The sequence below is a fragment of the Agelaius phoeniceus genome, chromosome 27, assembly GCF_051311805.1.
Source record: "Agelaius phoeniceus isolate bAgePho1 chromosome 27, bAgePho1.hap1, whole genome shotgun sequence".
In the NCBI taxonomy this organism is placed as follows: domain Eukaryota; kingdom Metazoa; phylum Chordata; class Aves; order Passeriformes; family Icteridae; genus Agelaius; species Agelaius phoeniceus.
The window spans coordinates 1,403,562-1,417,687 of NC_135291.1; the positions used below are offsets into that span (position 1 = coordinate 1,403,562).

General features: G+C 52.0%; 1 protein-coding gene across 1 annotated transcript; it reads left to right on the forward strand.

Moving 5' to 3' along the window:
• Positions 1-273: 273 nt before the first annotated feature.
• LOC143695949 (uncharacterized) lies at positions 274-9,144 on the forward strand. Its single transcript, XM_077191189.1, has 2 exons — positions 274-416; positions 7,656-9,144. Exon 2 carries the CDS (start codon positions 7,670-7,672, stop codon positions 8,492-8,494), a length of 825 nt encoding a protein of 274 aa, XP_077047304.1. The 5' UTR covers positions 274-416; positions 7,656-7,669; the 3' UTR covers positions 8,495-9,144.
• The last annotated feature ends 4,982 nt before the right edge of the window (positions 9,145-14,126 follow it).

Here is a 14,126-nt window from a genome sequence, read left to right on the forward strand (position 1 = left end):
GGACTCCCGCTGTAGCCGGGGCCACCGAAGCCGCAGTGCCGGGAAAGCCGTGGCGGGAGGTGCGGAGAAGTTTGTTTGTGTTTTCAGCTCAATCCCCTCGGGCCCGGGCCCGTTCCAGGGCTGTTCCTCATCTCCGGCTCTGCCCTCACGCAGCCCGGGGGACCCTGAGAGCGCGGGGCGAGGCTGTGCCTGGTGCAGAGCCCGCCCCTGGCTGCGATTGGGCGACGGTGCCGTCAGTCGTGGTTCTGGCGCGCTGATTGGTGGAAGCGGGGCGGGGCAGGCCCCGGTGGCGGCCTGAGGGCGGCCGTGGCTCGGCAGCGGCGCCATTGGCGGAGCGTGTGTGCGGGCCCGGGAGCGGCGGCAGCGGCCGGAGCGCGGTGAGGCGGCGGCGGAGCTGGGAGGCGGCCGCAGCGCAGGTGGGAGCCGCGCTGGGTTGTGCGGGGGCTCGGGGCTCGCTGCGGGCCTCGGGGGCGGCAGGGGGCTCAGGCGGGTTCGTTGTGCCGTGTCCGGCGCGTGTTGCCGCTGGCGTGAGGGCGCTGCGGGAGCGGCTGCCCGCGGTCTCCTTGCGGCCGCTGCCTCGGCGGGAGCCGCTGCCGGAGCAGCGCTGGCTCGGCCCGGTTCCTGTGGCTGGGACAGAAGCGGCTGCCCCGTGCCCGGGGCTGTGCGGGGAAATTCATGTGGCCGGAGGTTTCTGTGCCCAGAGGAGACAGAGGAGTCCTGTACAAGTGACTTTATTGCTGAGCAGAGGGAGAGGCCGTGGCGCATTTGCCGTGCGCTCTCTGCCATTGCTGTAGTTCGCAGCCTCCTTTTTATCCTCATTTTCCCGGCCCCATCTCCCTCTCCTTTTGCCCACTGGCTGAGGTACTTGGAAGGTTCAGACCTCCCGATCCGCCAGCTGCATGTCCCCGTTAATGTGCAACCCCACTTTTGTATAACAGCCGATATTCACGGCTCTCTTAAGTCTTTTTTGTTCTCGACGTTCAGGAATTTAGCGGGACTTTCTGCGATCAGCAGTCCATGTTAATTAGTAACAATTATTGAAGCTGGTGGTTTCGCCCATTACTTCCTGATCTACGAGTCCCTGGCCCCTCGCTCAGCTGCTGAATGAGCTGCACTCTCAAGGTGTGGAGCATGGTAAAAAGGTGAGAGTTGCTGTAGCACCTGAGAGGAGAAACAGCATTCGTTTAACCCATGGTCTGCCAGGGAGCCACAAAACCGTGTCTCATTCCCATCCTTTTCACGTTTGGACCAATACATGAGCTGCTTTTTTGTTTCCTTTGTTATCTGTTTTACCACTTTTCCTTTGTCATCTATTTGCCAACAGCAGTTTGAGTCATTTAATTTTCCACAAACACATCTTTTTTCTGCTAAAACGTAATCTGATCCCATCCCATTTGTTCCTCATTTTAGTGGATTGCTCAGCAGGAAGGTCAGGAGCTGGAGCTGTCTGGTTGGTTATTTTGAGGACAGCTTGTAATCTAATGGTGCCATTGAAATGAGAAATGGGTTCTGTGGCTCCTGATATGAATTGGTTCGGGTTCGCAGGGTCTGGGGCACGGTGGTGTATGATTTTTTCTGCTGGCCGTTCATCTTTTCCCCATTTTGGGCGCTCCTTTCAGCCAAGACTACATCAATTACTTTGATTCTGAACTGATTTCCCTGAACTTGTGATAGCACGAATATCTGTGCTCTGATATGCCCTGTATAACGCAGAGAGGGACAGCAGATGTTGGAGTGGGCAGAGGGATGATTCCCCCCCATTTATTTATAGTGAAGTTTTCCCAACATTCTCCATTTGCTGTTTCCCTGTGCAGCTTCACCCGTTTCTGTTGCAGGGTCAGATATCCTCACCCTGGGCTCTGCCTTGAGCTGTGCAAATTCCATCAGGGCAAGCAGGCAGAGCTTGGGGTGAGGGGCAGAGGGAATCAGCCCAATTCCTGCCCCAGGCAAGAGACCCAGGTACATTGTCCAGGCTTTGCCCAGCAGTGTTCATTTGCATTTCTAAAGCTCCTCTCCAGGCTGCCTGGAATGAAGCTTCTCTTCCAGGGCAGCCATCTGGTGAGTCACATGTGGGCCCCCTCAGAATCTGCTTATTTTTTTGCTTGTTTTTTTCCTTTTCTTTGTTTGGGTTTTTGTTTTGGTTTTTTAGTTTGTTTGTTTGTTTCTTTTAACAATGTTGAAACAAACTATTAACTGTTTATGAAAGAAATGGTCACCTTTAAGGCTCTTGTAACTTTTTTCAGAATGCAGCCTTAAGGTGAACATGGAAAAGCCCAGACCAAAACTTGATTCTCACCCTTCTGTCCCAAACCTACCTGACAAAATAAAGTGAGAAAGAATATTATGAAAAGTTTTTCTTATGTTGTAATTTTGTCACTGAAACTGCAGGGAAAACAAAAACTCTCCAAGAATCTCTTGAGTGTTAGAGAGTCAAGGCATTGCTTGGTTCTGGCCAGGATTTGCAACAGAAATAATTTCTTTCACAAATAACCCTGGCTGTGCAGAGAAAATCATTCCATGGCATGTGAGTTTTACTGGATTTTTCCTAAACTTTATGTAGTCTGAACCAATCTAAATCCACTGCTTTAATGTTCATTGCTTCCAAGTTGTGTAAGGTTTTAGTATTTGGTTTCCTATTGGACCCGGATTTCTTCCCCTCTGCTGTGAATTCGGTCCACACTCCTGGATTTCCTTCTCAGCCTTTTCCAGACCAGGTATCTCCAGCTGTGCCGGGGGCAGTGTCTGGGGTAGCTGTTGGTTGCTGTTTGCTGCTGGGCGTTGATGTTTTGTTGCTGGTCGTTGTCTCTGTGGGTGTCTTTTGGGCTATTCCCAGTCTGTGGAGATGTTGAACTCATCTCTGTTGAGTGGTGTAACATGTCCTAAATAAAACCTTGAAAATTCCTTTCCCCAAGGCAAAGACAAACCAAGCCTGAGCAGAGAAAGAAGATTTAAAAGAACCAAAATGGGTGCATTTTGCAGTAATGCAGTCGCAGTCAGCCCAGAGTGTGGGTGTGAGTGAGCCCCAGAGTGGAATTGTGCCGTGGTGCTCCCCAGCAGCTGTGGCAGTGCAGGCCCAGCCAGCGCTGAAGCTGCAGCAGTGGCAGCAAGGCTTGGCCGCAGTGGCTGGAGGTGCCAGGGGAGGGTGGCCAGGATTTCCGAGGGTTTGAGCAGAGGATCTGTGGGCAGGCCCAGGGGCTTGGCCCGCTGTGGAGCCCTGGCTGCTGCTGCGTTGCCTTCAGGGCAGGCTCAGGGGCGGCTGCCATGGTCCTGCTGCAGGCGGGAAGTGCAAATCTCCGGGGCTTCAGAGCCCCTGAGGCCAGGCTGAGGGGTCCCCCCGTGTTCAGCTGTGCTGGCGGCTGTTTCTGGCCTCAGGGACACTTGGCATGGGCCCCTTGGCCACCAGTGGTGCTGCTTTGCACTCCTTAGGCAGGAGCCGATGTCCTGGCTGGGTGTTGGCAACAGCAAAGTGCCAGGGCAGGCTCTGTGCCAGCCCAGCTTCCTGTGGGAGAATATACCTTGATCTCTGATCCAGTACTTGCTGAAGCAGTCAGAATTGCTTTTGCCCCCCTGTTAGGTGCCATGGTGTCAGCAGAAGATATTGAAGCCTTCCTGCTGAGGGCATTTCAGTGCCAGGCTCTTAGAAGCACCCAGAGCTCCTTGGGTTGAGCTGAGCATGGGGCGGTGACCTACGCTTTGTCTGATTCCCCTTCCTTAATAACAGCCTGTCTTGTAGCTCTTTTCCCTCCTGCTGCCCTTGCAGAGCCATCCACAAACACATTTTATCCCTCAGGCCAGGGAATGTCCCATCAATCTCTCCCAGCCTGGCTCTGGAGCGCTCTGTCCCTTGAGTGCAGTCCTGGGTTCCTTGCCAGCCCCTCTCCAGGCTGTTCAAACAGGAGGCTGGGTTAAACCCTTGCCCTGTCCTCAGTTCTGAATCCTCCTGTGCCATTGAACAAGTTTCATACTGTAATAACTGAGCCCTGCCCATCCATTTAGAGGCTCTTTTGGTTGTCAAAGCTTTAACTTGCTGCCAGACTTGAACTCTAGGAGATCCTCCTGTTGTCATCAGTTTTCAGCCTGAGCTCCCACGGAAGCTGTGGCTGCAGAATTCTGCAGACAATGAGGCTGCTCTCTGGCCACTGGGTTAGACATTTTAGCACAAGAATTCCTTTGACAAGACCCTGTTTAACATCCACCTATAATTCAAATTCTTTTACCCTGTCTGGAAGGGCAAGGGCAGCCGCCTCAGTAAATCTTCATTTTAACACTTGAAAATTCTGTGTTTCCTCCTCCTGTCCATGCATCCAGTTTGTTGACTGGCAGGATAGGAGTGTTACAGGGAGACACCCCTGGCTCCAAAAGCCCTGCCTTCTACAGGGACTCAATACCAGGCTGTGAGCCCTTCCTTCCCTCCCCTGGAACAGGGTATTGCTTGTCCTGGTTGCTTCAGAGTACTTTGGAGAGGCTCCATATCTAATTTTCCCTCTTTCCCTGGGGCTGCCCACACTTCTGGGTTCAGTTCAGCATAGGCCTGGCCAGACATTTGACACAGAGGTAGAACAGAACTGGCCTCTGTATCATCTTTTATAATATTAATTTGCATTCCATGTTTAGCAATCAAATCCCTTCCCAGTAAATGATGATAACAATTAGGAGCAAATAAAAATTCATGGATTTCCAATCCATCTCCCAGATCTACTAATAGTGGTTAAATAAAACCATGCATCTTTCCCACTTATCCCCTCACTAATCAAACAAATTTTTTGCATTTTTCCCCCTTAGGTCCAAGATTCAGAGTGGATTGAGAGGCCCCTGTGTCCATCAGGAGAGGCCTCCTCTCAATGCAGACCCACCTGAATGTTCTCAAGGGCTCCAGTGTGGAGGGTCCCTGGTGTGATGGGAGCTGTGACAGCCCTGCCAATCCATGTCCATCAAGGGGTGGACTTGCTGGTCCTGAGGGTGCTGCTGTCTGTGCTTGCAGTGTCCTTGTGCCCTGCAGCTGGAGCCCTGATTCCTTGCCAGGGGCTGTTAGGGTGGGCTGTCCCCTGCCGAGGAGGGCAATGCCTCTGCCGGGTGCTTGTGGCCGAGCCCGTGCCCTGGGTGCTGGGGCCCCCTTGGGCCCTGGGGCTGATCCCTCAGGGGCTGTAGGAGCTCTGCCCTGGCCTTTGCCTTCAGCCTGGCCTTTTGCTGCTCCCTTCTTGCATTCACCTGCTGGGCCTTTGTGCCCAAGTGCTGCAGGGCCGCCTTCTGCCCCTCCTGCAGCCCCCCTCGGTGCCTTTGGGTGCTTGTCTTGCTTTACAAGACAGGTGTCTGCTTGGGAAGGCAGAAAAAGCCTCTCTTGGAATGGAGAATGCAAAGCCCCTCCCTCTTAATTTTTAGAATCGTGAAATCAAGGGTCTCTCAGGCGAAGCTATGGGAATAGGAATACCAGTTCTTTACTAGTGTGTATAATAAAGCAAACAAAGAACAACAGCTCCGGCAGTGACAACAAACAGAGCCCGGAGCCAGTCCCGGCCTTTCAGCTGCGGCGCTTTCCCCTTGGGTGCAGTTCCGGGCACGGCCGGCAGGGGCGCTGGTGGCTCCCGCGGGGCAGGGCAGCGCATCCCTGCCATGGGAACCTCTCTTAAGGGAAATAGAGCAATCCCTTCATCTAACTCTTTCACATTTTACCTTCTCTAGCCTTTCTCCCGTGTTTTGGGAAAGAATTTGGAGAGTGCTGCCTTTTAACTGAGCTCCTAGTGTTTCAATAAGGTGCTTCCTGTAGAGAGAGAGTTTCCCTGAACAGCTGGAGCCGTGGTTACCAAGGGGACGTAATTCAGAGCAGGCCGGGGTCAGGAGAGGATATCCCGCCGAGGCTCGGTGAGAGTGTGGGCAGGGTCTGCTGCCGGAATCGCCAGAGGGGGATCTTCCCGTGGAGACCGAGCCAGAGCGTGGGCAGCCCCCACATGGCTTATGGCGGCTGATCCGGCAGCTCTCGGCAGAGAAAAGGCAGGTGGGAGACCCCGGCAGCAGCAGCGGCGGTGCCCAGCGCAGCTGGCACGGGCAGGGCAGCCGGGGATGGGATGGCTGGGACCCGCCCTCGGTGCGGTCGGCGCGGTGACCTCGGCCCAGGCGGCAGGACAGAGCAACCCCCATCTTCCCCAGCATGGCCGGCAGAGCGGCCGCGGGCCGGGCAGTGGGAGCAGGGCACACAAATTCACCGCCAGCGCCGGGGCAGGTGGAGCTGCCCTGGGCAGTGAGCCTGCACCTGGGATGGAAACCGGGGCAGGCGGAGCTGAGGCGGGCAGCGAGCCGGGACCCGGGACAGGCGCCTCGGCCGCGAACGGAGGGGGCAAGGCCTGCAGAGGATCCCACTCTCTTTCGGATTCTTCCTCTTGTTCCCCTCCCTTTCATTTCCCCTTTTTCTTTTCCTGTTTTTTTCTCGGGTGTTTCTGATACTTTAAAGATTTTTATTCTCCTAAAATCTCCTGTCTAACATATGGCATATTCTCTTTCTTCTTGATTAAATATTTTTTTTACAAATAAATCCAGAGCCTAACAAATCTAAACTTCTGCTTGGATACTTTGAAATGGTCGACAAGCTAACTCACGACCTCCTAATGTTGTTTTTCTCATCACCTTTTTATTTATCCTTTGGCAATTTAAGCATCTTTCAGTAACTTGCTTTGCTCCTCCAAAAATCCCAGTGCAGCCATAGTTCCTTAAAAAATGATCACACGAAGCTTGATTACCCCAGTGGGTTTTCTGATGCTTGTCTTCTAATATTTTCCTAGTAAGCACATTTTATTAAGTAATTGTCTTCCATCAAGAAGTTTCAATTTCCTTGATTTATCTTGTTCACTTCCTATCTTGTTTGATTCTTTTTTCTCGTCTTCCGTAACCTTTGGAATTTCCAGTTTTTCCTTGTTTGGAGTTAATATTAACATAACTCTTTCAGCTCCATTTTCTGCTGCATCCTTAGCTTTGTGATGTGGCCCCAGTTTGCCCAGTTTGCCTCTCCTTTGGCCCGGGTTCCCCCCGCCCGCAGCGGCTGGGAGCAGCCAAGAGCCCCGCGCTGCCCATCCCGACCTGTCCCGGCTCCATCGCCGCTGCTGCCGCGGGCTGCGAGGGCTGCGGGAACGGGGCACCGAGGGTGTGGCTGCTGCAGGGGGAGGAGGAGGAGGCAGGGAAGGGCAGGGATGAAGGGGGAGGAGGAGGTGGGGTTAGGGAGGAGGAGGAGGAGGGAAGGGGAGGGATGGAAGAGGAGAAGGAGGGGGAGATAAGACAGAGCAGGAGGAGGAGGGAGGGGGAATGGAAGGGGAGGAGTGGGAGGAAAAGGAGGGACAAAGGCGGATGGAGGGTGAGCTGAGGGAGCCAGGCCGTCCATCCCTGCCTGAATTCGCAGCCCCCACCTGTGGGATCATCGCCCCCCCCCCCAAGGCTCCGGTGAGCGGGGAGGGGGAGCTCGGCCCGGATATCCCGGGGGGTCCCTGGGTTGGGGTTTTTTGGGGGGATGTTTGGAGAATGAAGAAGTCCAAGGCTGAGTGGAAAAGGCCCCTTGGGGGGACATCGGGGGGTGCCGGTGGCGGCTGCTGGGGACGCCCTGAGGGGATCTCCTTGCCCTTGCCTGTGTCACGGAGGCAAATCCCATGCTGTCCTTGTCCTTCCTCCCCCAGAGCAGGAGCTGAGCATGGAGAGCAGGGAGGACAAATGCCCGCAGCAGAACCTGGTGGCAGAGGCCGTTTTGAGCGGCTCCACGGCGCAGGAAGCCAACGGGGAGGAAAAGCCCCGGAGCTGCCGCACGAGGAGGGGCTGCAAACGCAGATGGCGGGGATGTGAGGGGGAAAGAGCCAGCCTGGGCCGGGAAGGCGGCCGGAGATGGAGCCAGAGCTCGGAGCTGGTGCTCCATGAGCAGCTCCATGATGGGGAGAAGCCCCACAGGTGCGTGGAGTGTGGGAAGAGCTTCAGGTGGAACTGCGACCTGATTGTGCAGCAGAGGATCCACACTGGGGAACGGCCCTATGAGTGTGGGGAGTGTGGGAAGAGCTTTGGAGAGAGCTCCACCCTGATCACACACCAGAGGACCCACACTGGGGAGAGGCCCTATGAGTGTTCCAAGTGTGGGAAGAGGTTTCTGACCAGCTCCCATCTCCTCCGGCACTATCAGACTCACACAGAGGAGAGGCCCTTCCAATGCCCTGAGTGTGGGAAGGGATTCAAGTACAACTCCACCCTCATCACCCACCAGCGCATCCACACTGGGGAACGGCCCTACGAGTGTGATAAATGCAGGAAGAGGTTTCAGACCAGGTCCTGTCTCCTCCAGCACTATTGGATTCACAGAGAGGAGAGGCCCTTCCAGTGCCCTGACTGTGGGAAGGGATTCAAGCACAACTCCACCCTCATCACCCACCGGCGCACCCACACAGGGGAGAGGCCCTACGAGTGTCCCCAGTGTGGGAAGAGCTTCTCCAGCAGCTCTAACTTGACCCAACACCAACGGAGGCACCGGTAAGGGAAGCCCTGCGAGTGCCCCGAGTGTGGGCAGAGCTTCGTGCGCTGCTCCAGCTCCATCCCCCACTGGAGGAGGCACTTTGGGCACAGCCCTGGTCACTCACATTCCCTGTGATCCATGCTGGGAGCACACCTGGCTGCTTCTCCTTTTGGTTTGGCCCTTATTTTCCTCTGCTTCACCTTCATTCTTTAAAAACACCCCAGACTAGGTTAAATGAAGGAAATTGATTGAATATATCTGAAGTTCCATAATTTCTCAGTTGTTTTAGAGGGAATTTAGGATTGGGGACAGGTTCTGTGTGGAGTGCTGCTGTTGCTAAGAGGCAGGAATTTGATCTCACCCTTCTTGTGTAGCTAAGAGCTCCTCCCCTGTCCCAAACCCCAACTCCGCCCTTGGGATACTCTATAAAAACTCCATGGCCCTGCTTTTGTCCTGTCTTTAGGGGGTAAGAAATGGATTCCCAAAGGATCATCCCTTTTCCCACTGGATTCCCAGAGGATCTGCCCTTTTCCCTCTGGATTCCCAAAGGATCAGCCTCATTGTCCACTGGATTCCCAGAGGATTCTGACTCTGTCACTGGTTTTTTTTGTTTGTACTACTGCATTTGTATTTTCAATTTTTCCTAATAAAGAACTGTATTTCTACTCCCATATCTTTGCCTGAGAGCCCCTTAATTTCAAAATTAATTCGAATTTTTATAGTTGTTTATTCTTATTGATAAGAATAATAGTAATAATAATAATAATAATAATAGTAATAATTTTTTTTTTAAAGGGAGCGGGTTTACATTTTCCATTTCACTGGAGGCTCCTGAAATGGGGAGGCACCCCCAAGGACGGGCCATGTAAAATAGTTCCTGAAATATGTAAATTAGGTAATGGATATGCATAAGGCTCTAAGAATATGCAACAGGCTGATGGAATTAAAACCAGATTAATTAGGAGGTGTCCCCGAAAATAACTGGGGCATCTTGGTGGCCATAACAACCTTTGCTCGATGTTCCTGGTCTCCCATGACATCAGCCTGTTGCATATTCATAGACCCTCATGCATATCCATAAACTCATTTACATATTCCAGGAACAAAATTGCCTTCATCACTTTTGGAGGTCCCACCCCCCTCCCAGCTGAATTTGGGGTGTCCCATCCCCCTCCCAGCTCAGTTTTTGGATCCCATACCCCTCCCAGCTTACTTTAGGAGTCCCACCCCGCTCCCACCGCGATTTGGGGGTCCCATCCTCCTCCCAGCTCAATTCTGGGGTCCCACCCCTGTCTTTTCTCCACCCTCCCCCCTCCCCGTTTCCGATCGTTCCCCCAGTCCCCTCCCCCGTGTTTGGTTTTGGGATCTCCAGGCCCCTCCTGCTCCGTTTTGGGGTCCCGACCCCGTTTTGCATTAATTTGGGGTCCCCAGCCCAACCCCAGGGTCACCTTCCCCCCTCCTTAAATTGCGCTCCTGGCAAGTGATGAGTCATCAGCGAGACACGCTCTGATTGGCTGGAAATTACCCCGCGCGGTCTGTGTTTACCGCAGTGAGAGGCCTTGGTCTGTGCCTGGCAACTGATGAGTCAGAGTCGGGCAGGGCGTTGATTGGCTGAAAATCGCTGAGCAGGGCCAGTGCTCTGAGTTTCTGCCCAGTGAGTGGATCGTCATCAGTGCCGCGTGTTCTGATTGGTAGGGATCTGTTTTGGAGTGGGGACAGGAGGGACTGGGGTTACTTGGGGTTTATTTGGGTTTATTTAGGGTTTTTTTGGGGTTTATTTGGGGTTATTTATGGACTATTTGGGGTTTATCTTGGGTTTTACTTGGGTCATTTCTGTTTATTTGGGGTTGTTTTGAAGTATTTAGGTTTGTTTGGGCTTATTTGGGTTTTTTTGGAATTTATTTGGAATTATTTGAGGTTCTTTGGTTTTATCTTGGTGTATATGGCATTTTTTAAGTGTAATTGAAATCATTTGGGGTTTTATGGGTTTATTTGGGTGGTTGTTTTGTTTTTTGGGGGTTATTTGGATTTTTTCGGGCTTATTTAGGGGACTTTTTGGTATTGTTTGGGTTTTTTAGGGGTTATTTGGGGTTTATTTCGAGTGCTTTGGGGTTCTTTGGGTTATTTGGGGTCATGTGGGGTCAAAAAATCCGGGAATGTTTCTCCTGCAAAAATATGGGAATTTTTCCATAAAAATCTGAGAGTTTTTCTCCAAAAAACTGGGAATGTTCCCTTAAAAATCCTGGACTTTTCTCAACCAATAGCGGCGCGCCCCGGCCCCAACCATCCAATCACCGCGCTTCATCTCCCAAAGTAACGAATCACGGCTCACCACGCTCCAAACCAACCAATCACCGCGAGTCTCCCCTCAGGAACACCGGTCTCCCCGTGCGCCGATCCAACCAATCACTGCACGCCTCCCCTCAGACACACCCGCCTCTCACATGCCGAACCAACCAATCACCGCAGGTCTCCCCTCAGCTACTCCCGCCACTTTCGAGCTGAACCAACCAATCACCGTGCGTCTCCCCTCGCCAAAGCCCGCCCCCCCGCCCCTCTCTTGTCAATCACCCCGCCCTCTACGAAACCAACCAATCACCGGGCGTCTCCTCTCAGCAACTCCCGCCCTCCCCGCGCCCGCTCCAGCCAATCAGAGCCGAGCCCGAAGCGGCGCCCCCTGACCCCGGGCCCGGGCATGGAGCGGGCGCCCCCTCCCCCGCGCGGCCCCCCCGGACCCCCTCAGGGACCCCCGGGAGCCGCCCCGGGCTCGGGCGGGTCCGGCGGGAGGCGCTGGAGAGAGCGGGGGAGGCGCTGGGAGAGGACGGGGGGCTCCGGGAAATGCTGAGGAGGCGCAGGAACAGGTGAGGGGTCCTGGAGGGGTCGTGAGGGGAATTTGGGGAGGGGTCTTGAGGAGGTTTAGGGAGAATTTGGGGAGGATCTGGGGGGGAACTTGAGGGGGTTTTAGCGGCGTCTGGGGGTGCTGGGGGGGCTTTGGGAGGGAATTTGGGGAGGGGTCCTCGGGGGCTGTCACGATCCGTCCTGACGGACGGGTTTCGTGATGGATCGTGGACTTGATCTCAGGGTGCAAAAAGAACCGACACGGTACAAGGGGGTTTGCAATGATAATCGAAACAAATGCACCTTTATTTAATGACCACAGCAAAATGCGAGAGAGGGATTAAGGGAGAGAAAAAGATAGAGGAAGAGAGAGACAAAAGAGAGAGAGAGAGAGAAAGAGGGGGATAGAGCTACCAAACGTAGAGAGGAAGTCCTTTAGTCCAGTCCAGTCGAGGATCCGCCTGTTACGTCGGGGAGATCTCAAAGTCTCTGGCTAACTCAGAGGTTTTTATTATGATAACTCTATTGGAAATTGCCGGGGAGGGGGGAAACAGATACAATAAGGAATAGATGTAACAGGTAGTCCATGTTCTCAGCAGTAAACGAGAGCCATTGTCTTCTTGGTCCAGCGGTCACAACCTGCAGGCAAACATCTCGCTTTGGTCAGCTTGCCTCCCCCACACACCTGCCCCAGGCTGGGGGTTTCAGTCCCAGTCCTTGGAAGGAGCGGAGGGGCCTTTTCACATGGGGGTTTCATGTCTCAGTCCTTGATGGAGAGGCTCCTTACATCTCAGTCTGTCTGTCACGGTGGTTGTAAAACAGGTGAGGGTCTTCTGTGGGGGGACCACCCAGAACTCAGGAGAATCCAGCCAGGCTGAGAGGTGGGACAGCTCCCAAGGCTGTTGTTGCACAAAGGGCATGGTGCTTCCTTCTTCTTCTCATTGGGCTCAGTGCAGCACACAGCAAACAACACCTGTGCAAACAATGGCTCGGCAACGCTCTCAGGTCTCAGGCACATGACTTTCTCCTTTGGAGCCAGAGATTTAAGACAGGGGGGGTCTTCTCTTCAGTGGTCCCCCAGTGACGATCGTGAGGCAGATGAGGGAAATTTGGACAGACTCTGACACGACCCCGTGACTCACAATTGTCTTGAAGGGATCTTCATCAGCAGAACTCTGGAGTGTCGCTGATGGGCCTTTATGACTTGCTATACATTGGTAGTGTACTTGGAAATGTAGAGACAGTATGAGAGAGAGAGAGAGAAAAGAGAGAGAGAGAGAAAGGAGGAAAAGAAAGGATCGGAAAAAGAGGGGAAAAAGGGAGACAATAAACAAACATACTTAATATTGAATCTAACAGTATTATTTTCATAACAATTTACAAGTGGTTAATTAATTAAAATAGTATTTTTTTTATAACAATTCTCAAATTGACAAAACAAATCACAAATAATCAAAAGGAAAAAGCAATAAACGAATCATAATACAAGCATTAACATAAAAATTATTTTTTAAAATAATTCACTTAAAGTGGAAAATAATTTTCACAAAATCATAAATGAAAATCCAGGATCACTCTAAAATTCATATGCCTAATTCATAATTGCCTTGTGTCAAAGGCTTGGGGATGTCCACAGTGCATGGGACATCAGCCAAATTGTGTGCATTAACTATAGACGTCAATCTTGTCAGCTGTTTCATGCTCCAATTCATAACGAATGGGACTGCTGATAAAATAAAACCAAGCAGGATTGGTATCAAAAGGATAACAATGGGATGACACAGACTGCTCAGGACACCCGTGGCAGTAGGAGACCACCTAAAAGAGTATCCCACCCCCTGTGCTCGGCATCTTTCTCCACTCTTTCCATGACACGGGGTATCTGTCTCACATTGTGATGAACAGTCACCAGGGCTTTCTGTGCGTTTTTCTCAATCTTCTCAAGGATTTCAACTAAGTCTCGATGGAGCAGCAGTTGTCTTACCAAAGTGAGATCCATCCCAATAGGAGTAGGCATCAGTTTGTGAATCAGTGTGTAGTTGGATTGCAATGGGTAGTGAGAGGTAACTGGAGCTTCATAAGAGAAATCCCACCCTGCAATTTTGGTAAAGTTACAAGCACAGAAATTTGAAAGATTTTTAGTATCTACTGCCACATTTTCTACAAATACAAATTGACAAGCAGTTCTAAGCATGCACATCTATTGCCTATGTATGTAAGGACTGTTTCAGAAGTCTTGTTAGGACAAATTCCAAAATGACAGATATTTCACTCTGTGTCTAGACAAATGTCTTGAGCTATGATTGCATTGCTTTCACAGATGAGCCCTTGTTGTTCTCGGACAATACAAGATTCCAAATTAACAGTTTGCCATTTCTCACCAATTTGACGGGCCCATTCTCTATGGGATAGAGAACAGCTCCGCTGTAATTCAGTTCTAATGCTATAACAGGGAAAATCAAATGCTCTGAGGCATTGTGTATGGTTAACACAAAAGCTGTGGCTGTATTTGAAATGGGCTCATAGGTAAAATTCACCAGGTTCCACCAGGATTGGAATTCTCTTTCAAAGTCAGTGGCACTGTCCCAAATTATTTTCCAAATTTCAGTGGGAAAAGTGCCTTCTTCACCTTCTCTTATAATTGAGGCAGTGACTGACTGCATCCACAATTGTGCCTGGATACAGCTGAGAGCCAAAGAAACGTTGTTTTGTGTAGCACCAAGTGCATCAATTATCAATTTGTGATCATTAACATTTACCTTTTCCCAAGCCAACCACAAACAACCCCCCTTCCCAGGCTGTGCACCTTTTTTCA

Coding starts and splice junctions, on each gene's coding strand:
- LOC143695949 (XM_077191189.1), top strand. CDS start 7,670: ATGGAGAGCAGGGAGGACAAATGCCCGCAGCAGAACCTGGTGGCAGAG.